The sequence below is a fragment of the Sebastes umbrosus genome, chromosome 16, assembly GCF_015220745.1.
Source record: "Sebastes umbrosus isolate fSebUmb1 chromosome 16, fSebUmb1.pri, whole genome shotgun sequence".
Classification (NCBI taxonomy): domain Eukaryota; kingdom Metazoa; phylum Chordata; class Actinopteri; order Perciformes; family Sebastidae; genus Sebastes; species Sebastes umbrosus.
Window position 1 is genome coordinate 24,490,093 of NC_051284.1, and position 19,441 is coordinate 24,509,533.

A 19,441-nucleotide genomic window follows, 5' to 3' on the forward strand; every position below is an offset into this window, starting at 1 on the left:
GACTTTTTATAAAGAATACTGTATAAACTATCACCCAGTTCTGTGTTACACCTTTTTGGCCAACTTCATTCCTAATTATTAAGTTTTACACTTTTTGGGAGGAAATTAAGGTTAATAAACCTAATTTCCGTGAAATTATACCTAATTCTTAAGTAAAAAAGAAGCAGAATTATTTTGACTAAAGTTATTATCAGAGGAACATAATGTTGATGTATTATCACATACTGGTATATGTAAACTTTTAGTCAGAATATTGTTTTGAGTAGGCAACCATCCATGTTATTTTGGGGCAATTAGATGAAAGAAATCCATATTTATGATATAATGAAGTTTGAAAACGGGTCAAATTTGACCCGAGGACAACAGTAGGGTTAAATATTGAAAAAAAAATAAAAAAAATTGAATGATAAAGTGGATTTAAAACAAATACTTTCCCCTCGTCTGCGTTCAGATGGTCGAATTCAGGCCTGGGAAGAATCAGATGAGTTTTGTAGTCCTTGAACGACCAATGAGCTGCGAGCTCCTCAGAGTCAGCCAATGGGATGCGGGTATTTTCACTGACAGCCAATCAGATTCTGATCTGACTAATCAGGAAGTGGCCTATTCTTTACTTCCCTCTCAGGCACTTTGACAGCAAGCTAGCGAGCTTCACTTTACTCCACTGACCTCCGCTCCCAACATGGCTGGTGTACGAGCCCTAGGTGTTCTTTCCAGGTTCACATCAAGGAGATACGCTCTCTTCACAGGTAGAGACTCAATACATTTAGTGTTTAAACATTAAAGAATGGATAAAGATACTGAAAATAACATGATTAATGTGACCTAGATGGATAATTAGCTTGTTAGCTTCGGAGAATGCTATACAGAAATGTGTGTTGGTGCTTCAAACATGATCTTTTCGTTTATTCAGCTAACATATAATATATCTCAATTGAAGTTTAACCAGAATATTCATTGAAAGTGGAACTTTTTTTTGTTTTAGTGAGCAAACTTTAAGTGTAAACTAACTTAAGTGCGAGCTAATGTTAGCCCATTCAGTTAGCTGATTCAACATTAAAGGTTTTAAATCAGACTTTAGACTCTTAAGATGTTCCTGTTAAGACAGTTTTAATAAAGAGATATGAAGCCAGTGATTGGCCACTGTGATGGCTACTGTCTGTCTGTCTGAATGGCAGGTGGAGAATGTAGGTGAAGGGTCATTCCTCCACTGGGTTACACAGCATGGCTGAGACTGTCTGAGGTCATGGCAACACTATCTAAAAGTCTCATTAGACATGCCATGTGTGTGTTTTACGAGGACAGCTTGTGTTTAGGGTTTATATAATATAAGGTTTATAATATAGACATAAGGGTGAAGCAGCTAAGCCATGTACAGCAGGTTGAATGAGGTGTAAAGTCTGTTACACACATGACATGGCTTACTGTCTTTTCCCTTTTTTACAGGTGGTACTTGTCGCACCTTCTCAGTGGCTCCTGCAATGCTAGGTAATTCAAAAATTCACATTTATATAGAATATGTGTAAAAATAGGTGACACAATTATTTCCTCACTGAACATTATCTTCCCTTTCTATTTTTAGCCCGAACCCATGTGAACTATGAAGTCAAGGACGATGTTGCTGTCATACGGATGAACGACCCAAACTCCAAGGTGTGAGCTCCTTTTAAAAAAAAAAAAATTAATGTGACCTGTTTTCACTTCTGAATTATTGCGGGTGTAATGTGAACCTATTATGGTAATTTCTCCCTCCAGGTCAACACGCTGTCAATCCAAATGCAAAAGGAGATGGAAGAAGTGATGGAGGAAGTGTGGGCAAATGATGCTGTCAAAAGTGCTGTCCTCATCTCCTCAAAGCCGGGATGCTTCATCGCAGGAGCTGATATTAAGTAAGATACATCTCATTAGTCAAACTGCATATTAAAGAGGACCTATTATGCTTTTGTGTATAGTTTCATGTAAAAGGTCTACAAAGTTATAGAGCCAAAAGGGAGTTACTATCCTTCACAGAAACACTGCTCCTGATCTGCCTGAAACGCCTTGCTTGAAGTCCTGGCTTTTCTTCCATAACGTGGTGATGTAACACATTTGTATAATACCTGCCTAGTGGCTAGTTAGGCAAAGACGTTAATACATCTACCACGATACAGGCTTACAGCATACAGCGCATGGGTGTATTATAAGATAATAAAAGTGATGAATTACAGTCAATATGTCCATTATTACAGCCGCATACAGCTTCCAGGAAGCCTGCAGAACAGGATATGTCATATGAGCGTGCAGGAGCTCAAACGGAGCGTTTCAGACACAGGGTGAAAAGAGGTGCTGCAGCACAGCCGGTATGAGAAGAGTAAAGTGTTTTTTGAACATTAAAGCATGTAAACATGTGCTAGTAGAAACCCAAAATACAAGTATGCACCTGGAAATAATCATAATAGGTCCTCTTTAATTTTTGAATGTGTGTGGCGCTTTAGTCCTGTAATTGTGTGACTTATTTGGTTATTTCTTGTACATTATAATTAACCGGTTACTATGTGAATCGCATCTCTTTGTCTACTTACGACTTGTCTTAAATTAAAACGTTGTTGCTGAAACACAAAACTAATTTATATTATGGATCGTCTAAATTATGATCTTTTATTATATTTGAATGAATTGTCAAAATTGCCATGCCTTGGATTTTCTTTTGATATACGTCACATCTGTTACAGTATGATCCAGGGCTGCAACAGTGTAGAAGAGGTCACCGCACTTTCTCAGGCAGGGCAGAAGATGTTCGACCGGATTGAAAAATCTCCCAAACCCGTTGTTGCCGCCATCAACGGCTCCTGCTTAGGAGGAGGCTTGGAGGTAAACAAAACGTATTTCAGCAACCAACTATATGTTTGACTATATTTGACTAGGATGATTGATAATAATGTCTTATCTAATGGGCTTCTTTTGCATTTCAGTTTGCCATCGCCTGCCAGTACAGAATTGCAACAAAGAGCAAGAAAACAGTTCTTGGTACTCCTGAAGTGATGCTGGGGCTTCTACCGGGAGCTGGCGGTACTCAGAGACTCCCCAAAATGGTTAGTACTGGATTCATATTCCCTAAATTTCCTGTTTGAATTATTTAAGTACAAAAACAACACAGAAAGTGTCCTATAATAGTATCTTGTGTCAGGACCAGACCTGAAATGGCTAGGCTGTAAAGCAAAATAATCTGGTTAACGCTCACAATTGGTTTAAGATGTTTACGCGCACCGCGGAGATCCTGCAAACAGATTATTTCCCCCTGCCCATCATGTCTAGTATTCAACAACCCTGTCTTCCAAAACACAGGATTATGACTTACCTCTGTCCATCACATGACGAAATATTATAGGCACTGTACGCAGCACAACACACTCAATATTGATGATAAATCACTTCACATATGTTTTCTTTTATTACCTGCAGGTTGGTCTACCCAATGCCTTTGACATGATGCTGACAGGAAGAAATATCCGAGCTGATAAAGCCAAGAAGATGGGGCTGGTCAACCAACTTATAGACCCCCTAGGTAAGCTATCTTGACTCGCATATAATTAAATATCATTGAACTGCTTCAAATGGGTAGTTTTAAAGTATTACCACCTGTAGAAATTGTAATCTCTAGTCAGTAATTCTCAATGTAACACTGTATGATACTGTGCATCAGTTGATTTTAAGGTTAGAATTAATTGTCAAAATGTATCTTGTCCCGCTCGTGTATAGGACCTGGACTGAAGAGTCCAGAGGAAAGAACAATAGACTACCTTGAGGAAGTTGCTATTGACTATGCCAGAGGGATCGCCAATAAGAAGATCCCTCTCAGCAAAGCGAAAGGCAAGATGGAGAGTAAGTCGTGCTGCATTTATTGAGCATTTTGATTCTTTGTAGTCATTTAAGTTCATGAATATAAAAATACCACATTAAAGCGTTAATGTTCTTTCTCCACAGAAATTCAAGACTACGTTATGAGCTTTGAGTTTGTGCGGAATCAGATTTACAAAACTGTCCAGAGTAAAGTTATGAAGCAGAGCAAGGGACTTTATCCAGCACCCCTGAAAATAATCGAAGTAAGTAAAAACTTTTTCTAAGCAATAACTCTCGACAACTATTTTTTTAAAATCTGAAAAATATTGACCTTTTGGAGTAAACCAGCATGCGACTGTATTTTTTAATAATTGGTTTGGAAAATCTTGGTGTAGACTCTGTCTAATTTGCTTTCCCTGCTTTGTTAATCCTCGTAGAATATTTTTAGAAAGTTGGTCTCATATTTATTTAACATGACTTGAAATTTTTCCCCTTCTCAGTGTGCGAAGACTGGAATAGAACAAGGCCCCGTCGCTGGATACTTATCTGAGTCTCAGGTAAGGAAGGGTTGTTGGCTCACATCATTGGCAAATTCAGTATTTACAGTATTACATTGTGTAAGTGAATATCACCAATTTTCATGTTTGTCACAGAACTTTGGTCATTTGGCGAAAACCTCAGAATCAGCAGCCCTGATTGGTCTCTACCAAGGTCAGGTTGTGTGCAAGAAGAACCGCTTTGGAGTTCCTCAAAAAGACGTAAAGTAAGTTCTTATCACCTTCACATACTGAGCTTGTGTTTGTGATGTGAGACAATTAACACATGTTCAACCTTCAGACCAGTTTGTTGCAGGGTTATTATAGATCCTTAAAAGTCTTGAAGGCATCAAATTAATTAATCTAAAAATAAGGTATTAAAATGTCTTAACTCAATCATTGAAAAGTCTTAAAATGCTAAGACATGGGAAGCATGATTTTATTTAACTTTTTTTTGACATTCAAATTTAAAATCTCAAAAATAAATGACAACATCTATTTTTTTAAATAATTTACTGAATGCCTCTCACATTAACGTCACGCAGATCAGGACAGCGGAGCCAACAACACTCATATTTAGAGCTGCAATCAATTAGTTGTCAACTATTAAATTAATCAAGTATAATTAATTAATTATTAAATTAAACTATTTTGATAATCGATTTGAGTAATTGTTTTAAGAGGGAAAAAAAGGAAAAATTCTCTAATTCCAGCTTCTTAAATGTGAATATTTTTTGGTTTGTGTCATCATTTACGGAGAGCAGAAAATTTGCCACAAAATGACATCCATGCCAAAAATAAGTAAAGCAAAAATCATCAAATTTTACCTCTTCAAAGTACGCAACACCTTGTCATAGATATTTATTGAATATACATGTATGTCTTGACAGATTTTGATAATTGAATGGATAATTTTGCATGTGGTGGCTCAAACAATAAAGTAATGTTTAGAAGTTGTGAAGACAGTTTCACTGAGAATCAACTGATCAGTTTTGATCAGCAAGACATGTGCAAGTAGTTATTGTACTGACTCTTTTGCACATGTGCCAAGACACGTGCAATTTGCTTGAATGAATGAGAAATTAGAATCTGTTGTGAACAACACACTTTATTGTTCAGAGATTTTAAGTTATTGTTTTGATAAAAAAACAATTCTCATTCAAGAATTGAGCCAAAGCGAATGAGAAAAACTGTAAATCTAACTTGCCTCAAGCTGCAGGAGCCCTGTTGTTTGGTCATGGTAAAATACAGAGGAACTAATGACAAAGCCACATCTGACACTCTTGTTGACACATTTACATGGCAAACAGCAGACTATCCTGAGGCTAAGCTTTGGTTTAAAAGAAGTATAAGAGTCTTTCTATCATCTACTATTCTCTATTGGTAGATAAATTGTCTGTTTTTGTTGTGTACCACCAGGACCCTTGCCATCTTGGGAGCAGGTCTGATGGGAGCAGGTATCGCCCAGGTGACTGTGGACAAAGGTGTGCACACGATCCTGAAGGACACCGCTCTGCCTGGACTGGCCAGGGGAGAACAGCAGGTTTACAAAGGGTGGGTTATCAGTTGTTTTGGTCATTGAGGATGTTTTTTTAACAGCAGGTTAAAGGAATACTTGACCTACAAAATGACCATTTGTATATCAATTTTTCACCCCGTTTTCTTCTTGAAGAAAACTTTGTTTTTCTTGCATGCCTCCACGGCGAACGAAGAATCCAAAAACGGAGAAAAGTCTTGCAGCAAAACTATATCAAAACATCCGTTTACACATGCAAACACACCGGAAGTGTTTTAAATAGTAAGGTTTTAGCAAAGATGCATGTGTTTGGGAAATAGTTAGCATACGACTGGATAAATGAGACTTGGATCATACTGAACGAGTTGTGTGAGAGTTTGTAAACGGATGTTTTGATATAGTTTTGCTGTTATTAAACGTAATCTCAATTTACTTCAATTTATCAAGACTTCTCAGTTTTTGCATACTTTGTTCACCATGGAGGCATGCAAGAAAAACAATTTTCTTTAAGAATTCAAGATAACACAGGGTAAGTAATTGATGTACAGATTATCATTTTGGGGGTGAAGTATTCCTTCAAGTATTTAATTCACATCCTGACTGTAAATTTGTGTAGATATAGTTCCAGTCTAACGACAGAATAACCTTTCAAATCAGCTATGAAATATGATATTTGAAAGTAAATTTTGTAGCACAAATATGCTGTGATCTAAAATGTGCGTCTTATTTTAAACAAGGCTCAATGACAAGACCAAAAAGAAGAACATCACGTCATTTCAGAGAGACTCCATACTGTCCAACTTGACCGGCCAGCTGGATTACAGCGGCTTTGAAAAGGCCGACATGGTTATTGAAGCTGTGTTTGAAGACATTAACATCAAGCATGCAGTCCTGAAGGAGGTGGAGGCTGTAAGTGTGACTGAAAAGAGGCTTAATAGGCCTTTGTTACAAAAAATGATTTACTCACTTAGTTGTAAATATTAGTACATGGTATTAACATAAACGTTTGTCTGCAGGTGGTTTCCCCTCACTGCATATTTGCCAGCAACACGTCTGCTCTGCCCATCAAGGATATCGCTGCTGCCAGCAAGAGACCAGACAAGGTATGGACCTGGGAGTTTAAAAGTACTTCTAAATTAAAGAAAACAGTTGCTGAATATTTTCTGTGTATCCTCAGGTTATTGGGATGCACTACTTCTCTCCAGTGGACAAGATGCAGCTCCTGGAGATTATAACTACCGATCAGACGTCAAAGGACACTACAGCCTCGGCTGTGGCCGTCGGCCTGAAGCAGGGCAAAGTCATCATAGTTGTCGGGGTGAGTTTAGCGTTATGTTTGTTCCTTCTTTCCCTGTGTAGTCACGAACCAATCAATCTTTTTTTAAACTTTTAAAATTACAACAAATGACCAACACGTTGTAAAGTGGTAGAAGTAATGATGATTCATGTGAATAATTTTAACATTATTGCACTTCAATAAAATATTACATTTATTTCTTTGCAGGATGGACCGGGGTTCTATACGACAAGGTGTCTGGCTCCCATGTTGTCTGAAGTAGTACGAGTACTTCAGGTTAGTAGTATTACTACAGTTGAAAATGCAGCTGAGAACACTGTTTTTGTGTACGGTAGGATTTAGGACCTAAGATGGACAGAGTTGTCTTACTTGAGCAAAGCATATTAATTATTCCGGGATAGTTGTCATACATATTAATAATTGATCTATTTGCACATACAGGAAGGAGTTGACCCCAAGAAGTTGGATGCACTCACCACAGGCTTTGGGTTCCCCATCGGTGCAGCCGCACTGGCTGATGAAGTCGGTATCGACGTCGCCACCCACGTGGCCGAGGACCTCGGCAAAGCTTTCGGCTCCCGCTTTGGTGGTGGAAATGTGGAGGTTCTGAAGACCATGGTGGACATGGGATTCAAGGGTACGGGTGGTCACATTGAAGGATTGTGCCCAGTTTTAGTTGGATAAAGTCCTTCAGTTTGATATACGTGTACATGTATTAAATATGTATTAATCCTTGCTTTTTTGTTTTTTCTCAAGGCCGCAAATCAGGAAAGGGTTGCTACGTCTACACGCCAGGACTCAAGACCAAAGAAGTGAACCCAGAAATCGGAGATATCCTTGAGAAATTCAAGCTGACACCAAACCCTGCTGTGTAAGTTGACACTGGACAATTGCAGAGGTAGCAATGCAGTGATTTAAGACACACTATGCACCTCGTCTTATCATTGCAAGTATAAGTACGTGCTGTTGATTTGGACAAATTGTTCCATTTGTTACTTTACAAGACAAAAGAAGACCTCGAGCCCTGATATTATATTACATAAGACTGATTTTAACAAGTTTACTCTGTTCTTACTTGTGACTGTTTCTACAGTTCTTCAGACTCTGATGTGCAGTACAGGCTCATTTCCCGGTTCGTCAACGAAGCCGTGATGTGTCTGCAGGAGGGCATCTTGAACAGCCCTTTGGAGGGAGACATCGGCGCCGTGTTTGGGCTGGGATTCCCCCCCTGTCTCGGAGGTCAGGGTTCAACCTTAGTCATGGTCATCTGAGCCGCTTGTGCTCCGAGGCTGCTTCCTCTGTCAATGAAAAGAGCATAAAGGGTGTCCTTTAGTTCTAGTGAATTTGAAAGCCCAGGAATTGTAGTGACAAAGCATTTTAGGATGAAATAGGGACCAATTTAGCTGTTAATGTAGTGTTATTTATAGGTCAGTAACTCAGTCTAGCCTGAAGTGAAGCTAAGCCTGAAAACCAACCTGACCCAAACCAGGCTAGTCTGGAAGAATACATTTCCAGACTTGTTGATTTACTGAAATAAGCCCGGTTTAACTAGTAATCTGGCTTTATGAAACACCCCTCTGGTGTTCATAGAGAAATGAAAACAATCCTAGAGCAAACATCCCTATTATTTATTTAACATGTATCCTCCTGTGACAACATTTCTAACATAGTATCTTACTACTTCCAGGACCTTTCCGTTTCGTGGACAGCTTTGGCGCTGACAAGCTGGTGGAGAAGATGAGGCTCTATGAATCCGTCTACGGGAATCACTTCACGCCGTGCCAGCTCCTTCTGGATCACGCGAAGGATTCCAGCAAGAAATTTCACAAGTGACCGACTCGCCGTGTGTGCCAGTAGCTTTCAATAGACCTCCAATCTGCCACTAGAATGTGCCTAACATTTATATCACAAGTGGGGGCAAAGATACTGAAAATACACTCAATGTTGCCAGTTTATTAGGTACACCTAGCTAAAACTAATGCAGTGTAATACAGCAGTCCTAAACCCCAACCAACACCTAACATTATAACCTTAATGAAAATAAGATTTATTACAGGACTGTCATATTACTAATTTAAGCTGGTGCACCTAATAAAGTGGGTGTAATGTCAGCAAAATTGGATGTTTGTTTTTTTTGTACTTTAACATTATTGATTTACTTGATGAGGATGTATAGATTGAAGGGCAGATGGAGGTTAAGTATTCACACATTGTAGATGTAAAGAGACTGTGGAGGCAATAAAATTCAAATATTTTCCAACCGGCAAATTAATTCTTCATTATTAATGAATGTCTACCCGTATGGTTCAGTGACTGGCTTTCTTTTTTGTACATTAAGGATGTTCTGGCCTGGTTTGAACAAAGTTGTAAATGTGAAGCCTAAATAAAATTGTTATTGAATCAAACCTGCTTTTTTCTCTTCAAGGTGCATTCAGGTATGGAGGACCACAAGAGTCACAGAAATAGTAATAAGGCATTTAATTAATTAATGAATAATTGTACAATAAAAATAGGCATTTAAAAACATTTTTTTGTTAAAAATACATTAATGAATTGATAAATTCAAATGTTCTGAGAAAATAGACTTCTGCACCTCCTCATGGCTTTGTTTTTGTGATGGGAGACTTTGACCAATCACAGGTCATTACATTGAGAGTGCGTTCCTATTGGCTGTGCTCCAGTCATGTGACCGGTACTTGGCATCCCTTCACCAGATTTCACAATGGTGGCGGCGTCACAAACTTTCTCATTTTACAGCTAAACAGTGAACTACAAGATGATTCTGGAAACATTTGAGGAAAGAAATAGGCATTAACGTAACATAACATTGATTCATATTTGATCAGCGCTGCCTAGTTTGACCGTTTTATCGGACTTCGCGAGTGATTGACAGCCGGCTCGCATAGACAGCAGCTGGACAGCGGGCCTTAAAATCAGCTCTTACTGCTTGTTTTCCTCCGGTCTGTGAAATCTTGCAGATGCTGTTAGGAGCACCGGAGGACACAGAGGCACATGATTTTTTTCAGGTTACCCTTTTCATGCACTACTGTCACGATATAGCGACCGTTTTATAAAAATAACTTTTTTGAATCATATTTGCTCCAATCTCGCCTACTTCAGCTTTAATACATACATTTATAAACAAGTATTAATGCCTATTTTTTATTGTACAATTAGTTATCAGTGGCAGCCGGCCAATAGAGGGTGCTAGGGCGCCGCCCTCCCTGAATCACACACTAATAAAACATTACTACTACTACTACTAATAATAATAATAATAATACAAATTATACAAATTGTCAATATTTGTGTGTTTTAAATATGGAGTGCACCCAGTAATATGTGTAATTTGATTATAATGTGATTATATTTTGTATTAATAATCTGAATCTGTAAAGTAACTAAAGTTGTCAGATGAATGTAGTGGAGTAAAAAGTCTAATATTTCCCTCTGAGATGTAGTTGAGTAGAAGTAGAAAGTAGCAGAACAAGGAAATACTCAAGTAAAGTAGAAGTACCTCAAAATTGTACTTAAGTACTTAGTTACATTCCACCACTGAGAACATGTTATACTGTTGTGTTTTCAAAGCATTATTTATTTTATTTTTATTTTATTTTACTCTTCCTGTTGGAATAAAATAATTGTTAATTATTTAACTTCAAAGTAGTAATGTGTTTTTGATACCTTCACTTTTTTTTGCATTATATCATACCGGGATGTTTGCTGAAATTGATTGGATGTGGTACAGCCCTACCTAGAAAAATTTCCACCAGCCGCCACTGCGTTAGGAGCACCGGAGAACATAGAGTAACGTTCACGTTACATGTTTCATGCACTACTGTCACGATATAGCGACCGCTTTATAAAAATAACTTTTTTTAATCATATTTGTTCCAATCTCGCCTACTTCAGCTTTAATACATACATACATTTCTTTATTGTACAATTAGTTATTAATCAATTAAATATTTTATTTTATTATTTCCGTGACTCTCTTGGTCCTCCATATCCAGGTGCTGGTTGGAGGGTAATTAATCTCGGTTACAGAATGAGAGCATCGCTGTGAACCAGGAGGAGATTTTGCTCCAATCAGATTGGTCGCGCAGGTCACATGTGTGGTGTCTATTGTCCGCAGAGCAGGGTGTGTACAGCAGGGAAGCTGTGTGGGCTGGGCCGGCCTGTTTCTCCTCAGCATCCTCTAACATCTTGTGACACATCGCTTCTATTCGGAGGGATGAGGGCGGAGATGATGGAGATGAGGATGAAGGAAGCTGCTCACATGAGGTAGGAAAGGAAAGTGAAGCTGCTGCTGCACCTGCAAGGAGAAAGAGAGGACCGCGCCCTAGAAGAGGAAAATGGCTTTTTATCGTTTTTATTTCTGACTAAAAAAGATGTCTAAAAGCAAAATATGCGAGTCTGTGAGGGTGGTGGTTCGCTGTCGGCCGTTCAGCAGGAGAGAGGAGACACCAGACTGTGAAAACATCCTGCAGATTGATGACAGACTGGGGCAGATCACCCTGAGGAAACCAAAAGCACCACCTGATGAGCCAATGAAAGTATTCACCTTTGATTCAGTGTACGGCTGGGAGTCAAAGCAGAGAGACATCTATGACGATGCTGTGAGACCTCTGGTGGAGTCTGTACTCCAGGGCTTTAATGGGACCATATTTGCATATGGACAGACTGGGACAGGTAAGACACACACCATGCAAGGGGTGTCAAACGACCCAGACATGAGAGGGGTCATACCAAATTCATTCCAGCACATTTTCACCCAAATATCCAGGACTCAGAACCAGAAATACCTGGTGAGGTCATCGTATCTTGAGATCTACCAGGAGGAAATCAGAGATCTGCTGTGCAAAGACAACAACAAAAAGCTGGAGCTTAAGGAGAACCCTGATTTTGGTGTTTATGTGAGAGATCTGTCCTCAGTGGTCACGAAGAACGCCACTGAGATTGAGCATGTGATGAACATAGGCAACCAGTCCAGGTCTGTGGGGTTCACCAACATGAACGAACGCAGCTCTCGGTCCCATGCCATTTTTCTCATAACCGTGGAGTGCAGTGAGGCAGGGCCAGATGGCGAGGACCACATCCGAGTTGGGAAGCTCAACATGGTTGACCTGGCTGGCAGCGAGCGCCAGAAAAAGACAGGTGCGAAAGGGAAGCGATTAAAGGAAGCAGCCAAGATCAACCTGTCCCTGTCAGCGCTGGGGAATGTCATCTCGGCTTTAGTGGACGGGAAGAGCACCCACGTCCCGTACAGAGACTCCAAACTGACCCGCTTGCTCCAGGACTCACTGGGGGGCAACGCAAAGACAGTCATGATAGCAACAGTGGGGCCGTCGCACAAGAACTTTGATGAATCCCTGGCCACGCTGAGGTACGCCAGCCGGGCCAAGAACATAAAGAACAAACCTCGGATTAACGAGGATCCCAAAGATGCCCTGCTGAGGGAGTTCCAGGAGGAGATTGCACGCTTGAAAGCCCAACTGGAGGAGCGAGGGATGCTGGCGAAGGAGAGGAGGAGGAGGAGGAACAGCAAAAGACTGAGTAAAAGCATGGCTGGTGTGGACGAGGAGATGTTCAGAGAGAGGGATGCGGATGTGTGGAAGGCTTTTGAGGATGAACCAGAGGTGAGACATCATGTGAAAGATGGAGGTGACATCCCCAAAGCTCTGAGCTGCCTGGGGAACGGCGAGAAGTTAAAGCACCTGAATGAAAACAGGAAAAGTTTAGTGGACATGCAGTGGGATCAAGATGCTGTGGAGAAGATCATTGAGAAATATAAGGTACTAATAAAGCACAGTGTGTGATAAATGAGACACTGGTAGAACAAAAGAAATTAACATAAATAATTCATTGTATGTCTTTGTTCACAGGCGATGGAGAGCAAACTGTTAGTGGGAGGAAAGACTATAATTGATCACACCAATGAGCAGCAAAAGATGCTGGAGCTGAAGAGGCAAGAAATTGCAGTACAGGTATAAAACAATAATAATATAATGCTTTTTGATGTTTTTTTTATTCTCCTTTACTTTTGTGTTACCATTCATTCTAATAGAAATATGATTGTGAGGATTTTTTTAAAGGTGTACTGTTTGCATTGATCTTTTACGAGAGCTGAATGTGTGATTTTCAGATAAGACGAGAGCGAGAGATGCAGCAGCAGATGATGTTGCAGGACGAGGAGACCTTGGAGATGAGAGAGACGTTCTCCTCCCTGCAGCAGGAGGTGGAACATAAGACTAAAAAGCTGAAGAGGGTAAGATGACTCACCCGCTTCACAGAAGCTATTTCATTTAATCAGTTTGAAGGGAGACGTCACCAGCAGAGGTGACACTGGTGAATCCAGGCTTATCTGGACTGATATCATATTTTATTGGTGTTTAAGAATAACTAAATTTCTCTTTTCTTGTTGGTAGATTTTTCCACTTGTCTTCTTATATATATACATACATACATACACATTTGCATTCTGATTTAGGCCCTTAGTGTGTGTTTTATATAAACATCTTACAGCTTTAGTGGCACCAGTAATATGGTAATTAGGGCTGGGCAATATGACGATATATATCCTCAAAACAATATGAAAATGTCTATCATCTATACTTTTCTATATGGTTTCTATCACCATATAGGCTAGGCCAATATTTAATTATTTTTCTCTATAATTTCACTTGAAACTATTTTGTTCATTTTGAACTTAATTTCTTAAAATGAGAAAATACTTTTCATTTGTAAGTATTTAATTCACAAAGGAGCATACAAAAATAGGCTTTACCATGTTGTTATTTCATAAAGACTATTTAATTATTGAATTACCAGAAAACATGCTATATTGTGATATATATATTATTTTATCAAGATATGAAATGACCTGTATTGGGATAGAAGATTTTAGCCATATCGCCCAGCCGTATTATTAATTTATTTGTTCCTCTTCGGTACAGTTGTATGCCAAACTGCAGCTGGTGAGGGCGGAGACGAGAGATGTCATTGATGAACACGTGATAACCAGACAGGAGCTTGAACAGACACAGACTGAACTCACCAGAGAACTCAAGTACAAGTGAGTAGCCACATTAGTGAATGTGCTCCTGTACTGTATGCAATGTCATTATATCTGTCGTCTTGTTTTTTCTCATCACCGTCATCATATAATTATAAAACAGGAAGATGCAACAAATACTTCATTTTATTCCTTTAATTATCTTAATGAAGTTCAACTCCCAAAGACTTCGAAATGTATTTGCACAACAATTTGTGCAACAATTGAGCTTTTGGCAAGAAAAAACTGATTTCACACTTAAAGTAATAGTTTGACATTTTGCAAATAAGCTTATTCTATTTTATTACATCTTTCCCAGGCATGCAAAGACAAAGAAAGCAGATTTTGTGTTGTGCTATTTAGAATGAAGAGTTAACTAAAGGTATTATTTAATCATGATAAGGTGGCATTAGCATATTGTTATAAAATATTTTTTTACAAAAAACTTTGAGCATTAATTAAAAGCAGTAAAAGCGGTCTTGTACTGTATTTGCAGAATTGTGGTTTATAATATATCTGATATTAGAAATATTCATTTGGATGAATTCTCTAAATTGTTATTTGTTTTGCTATACAGTTAAAACTATGCTACTTTATTTGAACAGTTTATGATCTGATTAAAAAAGGAGCAAACAACACAATTCACATGCCTTTGACTTTTCAGACTATACCTACTCTATATCTAAATATTGTTATGATCAAGAGACAAATCAATGGCATGTCAGAGCATTTTGTTTTAAATTAGATATATTAGATATGATATTGTTCAATCAGAGAGGGATCAGACAGAATGTAAACTGTAACTAGACAGGGATATAAAGGTTTTGTGTTGCTTGTTAAGTGAGTATGTTTAATGGGCAGAGGGATGACATTGTCAAGAAATATGTGCTACTGTATTATAGGATGTTTTTTTATTCATGTGTACCGTATCATTTTCCAGGCATAAACATTTTTTTTTTAAAAGAAATGAAGGAAAACTGTTTATTACATGTATTCTTATAGTGTGTTTTATGCTCTGGGAAGTAGTTAAAGTATTTTATTTGATTCTGTTGTTGTTTTAATGGAGTGCTTCCTGTGAGCTCAGCTGACACACCCTTGTATTTCACGTTGCAGATATCTCTTGATTGAGAACTTCATACCTCCAGAAGAAAAGAACAAGATCATGCACAGGCTGCACTTCGACAGGGAGGAGGATCAGTGGAGACTCCAGCCGGTCATCCCATCAGAGAGGTCAGTGATCTAATTACACATCGCTGACGTAATGTACCGTAAGTGGTCCAGTAAAGGAAGAAAAATCCTCCAAATCAAATTGTAAATGAATCATATAGAGCATAAAACTGACCTGCTGGGTGAAGCAGCAGAGATACCAGTTTCTGCAGCATCAATTACCTAAATAAAACCATGATGCAATGCAGCTGTAAGGCATATTGTGTTGTTTTTTATTGCTTCTTTAAAGCTGGTAAAACTTTAACTCTGCTATTTCTATTTTGACCTTCATATATTACACCTGAATGCATTTGCAGGGCTGCCGGTAAACTTTATGGGAAATGTAGGAAATCAGTAACAGAAGTATAAATAGATCAGGCAGGCTGAAGGAAAGTGGGCATGGCAAAAGAAAAAAAATTAAATACAAATGACCTCCTTCAATAAAAGTCATAGATTGCTTATACAACAGAGTTTACTTCTGTATAATTGTGATTAGAGCATCTTTCAAATTATTCTAATAGCTCAAGTTTTTGCATTACTGTCAGCCACAGTGTCTATTTTGGTTCATCCACTGGGAGTCACCAAAGTCAGACGTTTTTTAAATGGCTGTAAAGCAATCTGACCTTACGTGCAATATCCAAACAGATGTCTTCATGTAAAGAAGACCAGACCCCCTTGGTATTTTTCTTTCCTGAGACAGTTGGAAAGCTGAATGGAAGATAACACAGGGGATAACGGGGGATTTTTGTGATCAGCCGACCGTATATGGGGCACTTAGGGGTCCAGAAGCGTCTTAACCGTTATGTGCATTAAACTGAATCTAAATCCGTCTCTTCCCTTGTCTTTATCCCAGTGCACCCACTCAGGTCAAGAGAAGGCCTCTCTCAGCTGTGGGATACAAGAGGCCAATCAGCCAATATGCACAGATGGCTGTTTCCACGGCAACTGGGGCCCCATCTAGATACCAGGTCAGTGCTCGGACAGTTGGCAAAAAAAAGTACAGCAGAGGCAGAGATGTGAAATCGTGGTCTCTTAGGCACCCTGTTTCCACGTTCACAGCCTCCTTCTTGGAAGCTGGAGGATGTGAAGATGGTTGTGGTAGCCATGGAGACCATTCACAGCTTGCAACTTATGATAGTGAACTATCAATATAATATTGCAAATAAAAAAAAATACTGTAAAAATAATAGCAAGGGAAATAATAGCAAGGGATGCAGTCTTTTGGAATAAATAAAGGTTGGGGGCGGGGGAATTAAATTACCTACCTGTATTATAGTGATTCACATGCAGTAATTGTACTTAATTATAGGCCAACTTGCATTTGCATATGTAATTCTAATATTATACTCTAACTAAAACTTGACTTGTATGTGTCCTTACAGGCTGAGAACATAATGCTGTTGGAGTTAGACATGTCTCCACCGACCATGTTCACCTTGAACCTTAACGGCGCTCATCTGGAGAGAGCCTTTACTCCCAGGCTGCTGGGGGATTTTCTGGTAACTGTTCCCATCAGAGAGAGGAGCGCTGCATCGTCTCGGGTCAGGAAATCCCAATCCTGGTGAGAGAACAGAGACGGAGAGAGAGGAAGACATGATTACAGATGCTGAAAGTTCCCCTTATTTTTAGGAGCGTTAATACAGGATAAGACTGAACATGGCTGTAGCAAAGTTATGTGAAGAAGACATGAATTTTTAAAGGCGCTAAATTCGATATCCATAGCAATAATATAGCAGCAAACCACTATGTGCTATGTAAAGATATAGAGGAGTAACGTCTACCTGAGCAGACAATAAAGTCTCTCTACCTCTGCGTGTTTTGTAATCAGAGCTTCTACTTGTTTTGTTGACATAGCCAGGCCGGCCGCACGTACTTTTAGTGCATGTTCGTGCTAGTTAGCTCACAGCCTCCGCTCTGCACTACTCTCATATAGCGGTTATAGCTCATAAAGGCGTCGCCACGGAAGCGTAGCATCCACCCTCCGGTTCCCCCTCAGGTTAACACTTATCTCTGTCAGCACTTTTGCCGTTGTTTACACTATTAACGCTGTTAGCACCGTTAGCTCACCATCGCCATGTTGAGAGCCGTTGAGAGGTGATAGAAATGCTCTCAATCCTGTATTTAGCACCTTTAATCATCATCACTACAATGTTTGGTCAATCCTAGTTTCTGAAATACAGTTATAAGCATGTATACGTGGTGTTAGTTGAAGGGGCACTGTCTTTATGTATATATCACAATCACAGAAACTGAGTTTTAAAGCACTATACACATGTCTTTGCATGTTTTTTTCCCCTTTAACTACATACCAAATGTACTTTACATACAAATACCAGATTTTACATGCAAATCCACTGGTATATGCCTCTTTAAAAAGCCTCAGCACTTGATTAAATACATACCGATATATTACTATTGATCAACCCCATTAAATCCTGTAGATACATTTGGTTATTTTATGATGTGGGACAATAAATATAATGCATCTTAAATGATAAATTAATCATTTTCTTTTTTTTTTTTAATGGTCTACAGGTATCAGGCACCGCAAGCAGCATCCATGGCATCATCCTCATCATCCACCACTCTGACATCAGCATCTCAGAGACGAAGACCGTCTTCTGCTGCCTATCTTCCATCAGATCAGACAAGCCCCTGATATGTGTCAACACAACGGTACACAGGGCTGGCCTTAGTTTAAGGTGGCACAAAGGACGAGGAGGAGACATGGGAAGAAATATTTTGCCTTGATTTTAAATTAATTTCACATCTTTTTTTTTTTTTAGAAAGAATCACTTTAGTAAGCATGTATTTAACTTAATCGGGAAGACAGTAGCCTAAAAACTATGTAGTTTCTCTTGGCTTAGCATAGTCTCAATGGATAGCACAGTCAAACATCTGAAACCAGACATATAGTGAATTGTTTGGAGGGTATTTACAGTTCTTATTTTTAAAGGGACTGTTTGTAACTTCTTACACGTATAAATCACCCGGGTCGGTGTCCCATGCGCGCTTGTGTGTGGCTACGCTGTTCAGACAAGACTCCAACACAATCTACACGGAAGCACCAAAACCGCAAAGTTCTATCTAGTGAAGCCCGTCTGTTAAACAGTGTTGGCCGCGGTCGGAGGACACGGAGGAGACCGTAGCTTTGGTCTCCAGGGCCGGAGTCTCTGCTGTACTCTGCTCCTCTGCCTGCCTGCTTGCCTTCATTTAGCTCGCTCCATCTCACGTGCATGCGCACACACTACACACTGCAGAAGACTTCGTAGCTCTGAGAATATCTAGTGAATGTATAGTGGACGTTTGTGCAGAAATAAATGCTGCAGCTCCTCCAGACCAACAGAGGTTTTCCGTGTCTTGTGAAGTGACGGGGCTCCGCAGCGAGAAATGTTATCGTCTCCGACCGGGTGCCGGTGTCTCCCCTGTTCCCTCCGACCGCGGTCGGGAGGCTGAGGCAGGAAAGCCAACACTAGGATCAGCATTGATTCATGGAGAGACCTTCGTCTGGTCAGCTAGCATTACTGCCAAGCAGCTGAAATATAGAGTGATATTGCTCGTTCATGTCTATTTAGAGCGAGCACAAGCGTGAGCCCGACTCTGACTTTCGTTGACTTAACGGCCACAGGTGTCACTGTTAACAATCATTTCTGATTCATACAAACAGTCCCTTTAATTTGACACAATTTTAATTATTTTTTTTGGAAATGCATCTGTTATTTGCCAAAACAGTGGAGGGTGATGGAGAAAACTGAGAGCCCCAACCACTGGGGGGCCACCTTGGTTTAACCTGTATGCTTGATGAATTGTTGCTTCAATTTATAGCTAATGTAATTGTGAGCCAAAAAATGTGAAGAAAGCCTGCAATGCTCTCTTGATTAGCTGCCTTATTTTTTCATAGTTGTGAAATCGTGCATTTGCTTAACACATGAAAAATAAAACACTGAGGTGATCTTGAACCAAGAGCTGCGGTTATGTTGCTGTCTTCCTGTGATCCTGGCCATAATTGCAGTTTA

The 19,441-nt window shown here is 39.5% G+C and overlaps 2 protein-coding genes across 2 annotated transcripts; both read left to right on the plus strand.

Annotated features, from left to right (window-relative positions):
* The first annotated feature begins 599 nt into the window (after window positions 1-599).
* On the plus strand, window positions 600-9,570 carry hadhab (hydroxyacyl-CoA dehydrogenase trifunctional multienzyme complex subunit alpha b). The gene is made up of 20 exons (XM_037746685.1): window positions 600-746; window positions 1,444-1,485; window positions 1,580-1,650; window positions 1,753-1,886; window positions 2,709-2,847; window positions 2,949-3,068; window positions 3,439-3,541; window positions 3,736-3,858; window positions 3,961-4,079; window positions 4,317-4,373; window positions 4,470-4,579; window positions 5,772-5,906; window positions 6,606-6,777; window positions 6,885-6,971; window positions 7,046-7,186; window positions 7,373-7,441; window positions 7,607-7,802; window positions 7,922-8,036; window positions 8,259-8,404; window positions 8,853-9,570. The coding sequence occupies exons 1-20, from the start codon at window positions 680-682 to the stop codon at window positions 8,996-8,998; spliced, it is 2,292 nt and encodes a 763-aa protein (XP_037602613.1). The 5' UTR covers window positions 600-679; the 3' UTR covers window positions 8,999-9,570.
* Window positions 9,571-11,165: 1,595 nt separating this feature from the next.
* Window positions 11,166-18,493, plus strand: LOC119504079 (kinesin-like protein KIF3B). Its single transcript, XM_037796118.1, has 8 exons — window positions 11,166-12,960; window positions 13,051-13,152; window positions 13,311-13,433; window positions 14,122-14,240; window positions 15,333-15,449; window positions 16,279-16,393; window positions 16,808-16,986; window positions 17,961-18,493. Exons 1-8 carry the CDS (start codon window positions 11,557-11,559, stop codon window positions 18,082-18,084), a joined length of 2,283 nt encoding a protein of 760 aa, XP_037652046.1. The 5' UTR covers window positions 11,166-11,556; the 3' UTR covers window positions 18,085-18,493.
* The last annotated feature ends 948 nt before the right edge of the window (window positions 18,494-19,441 follow it).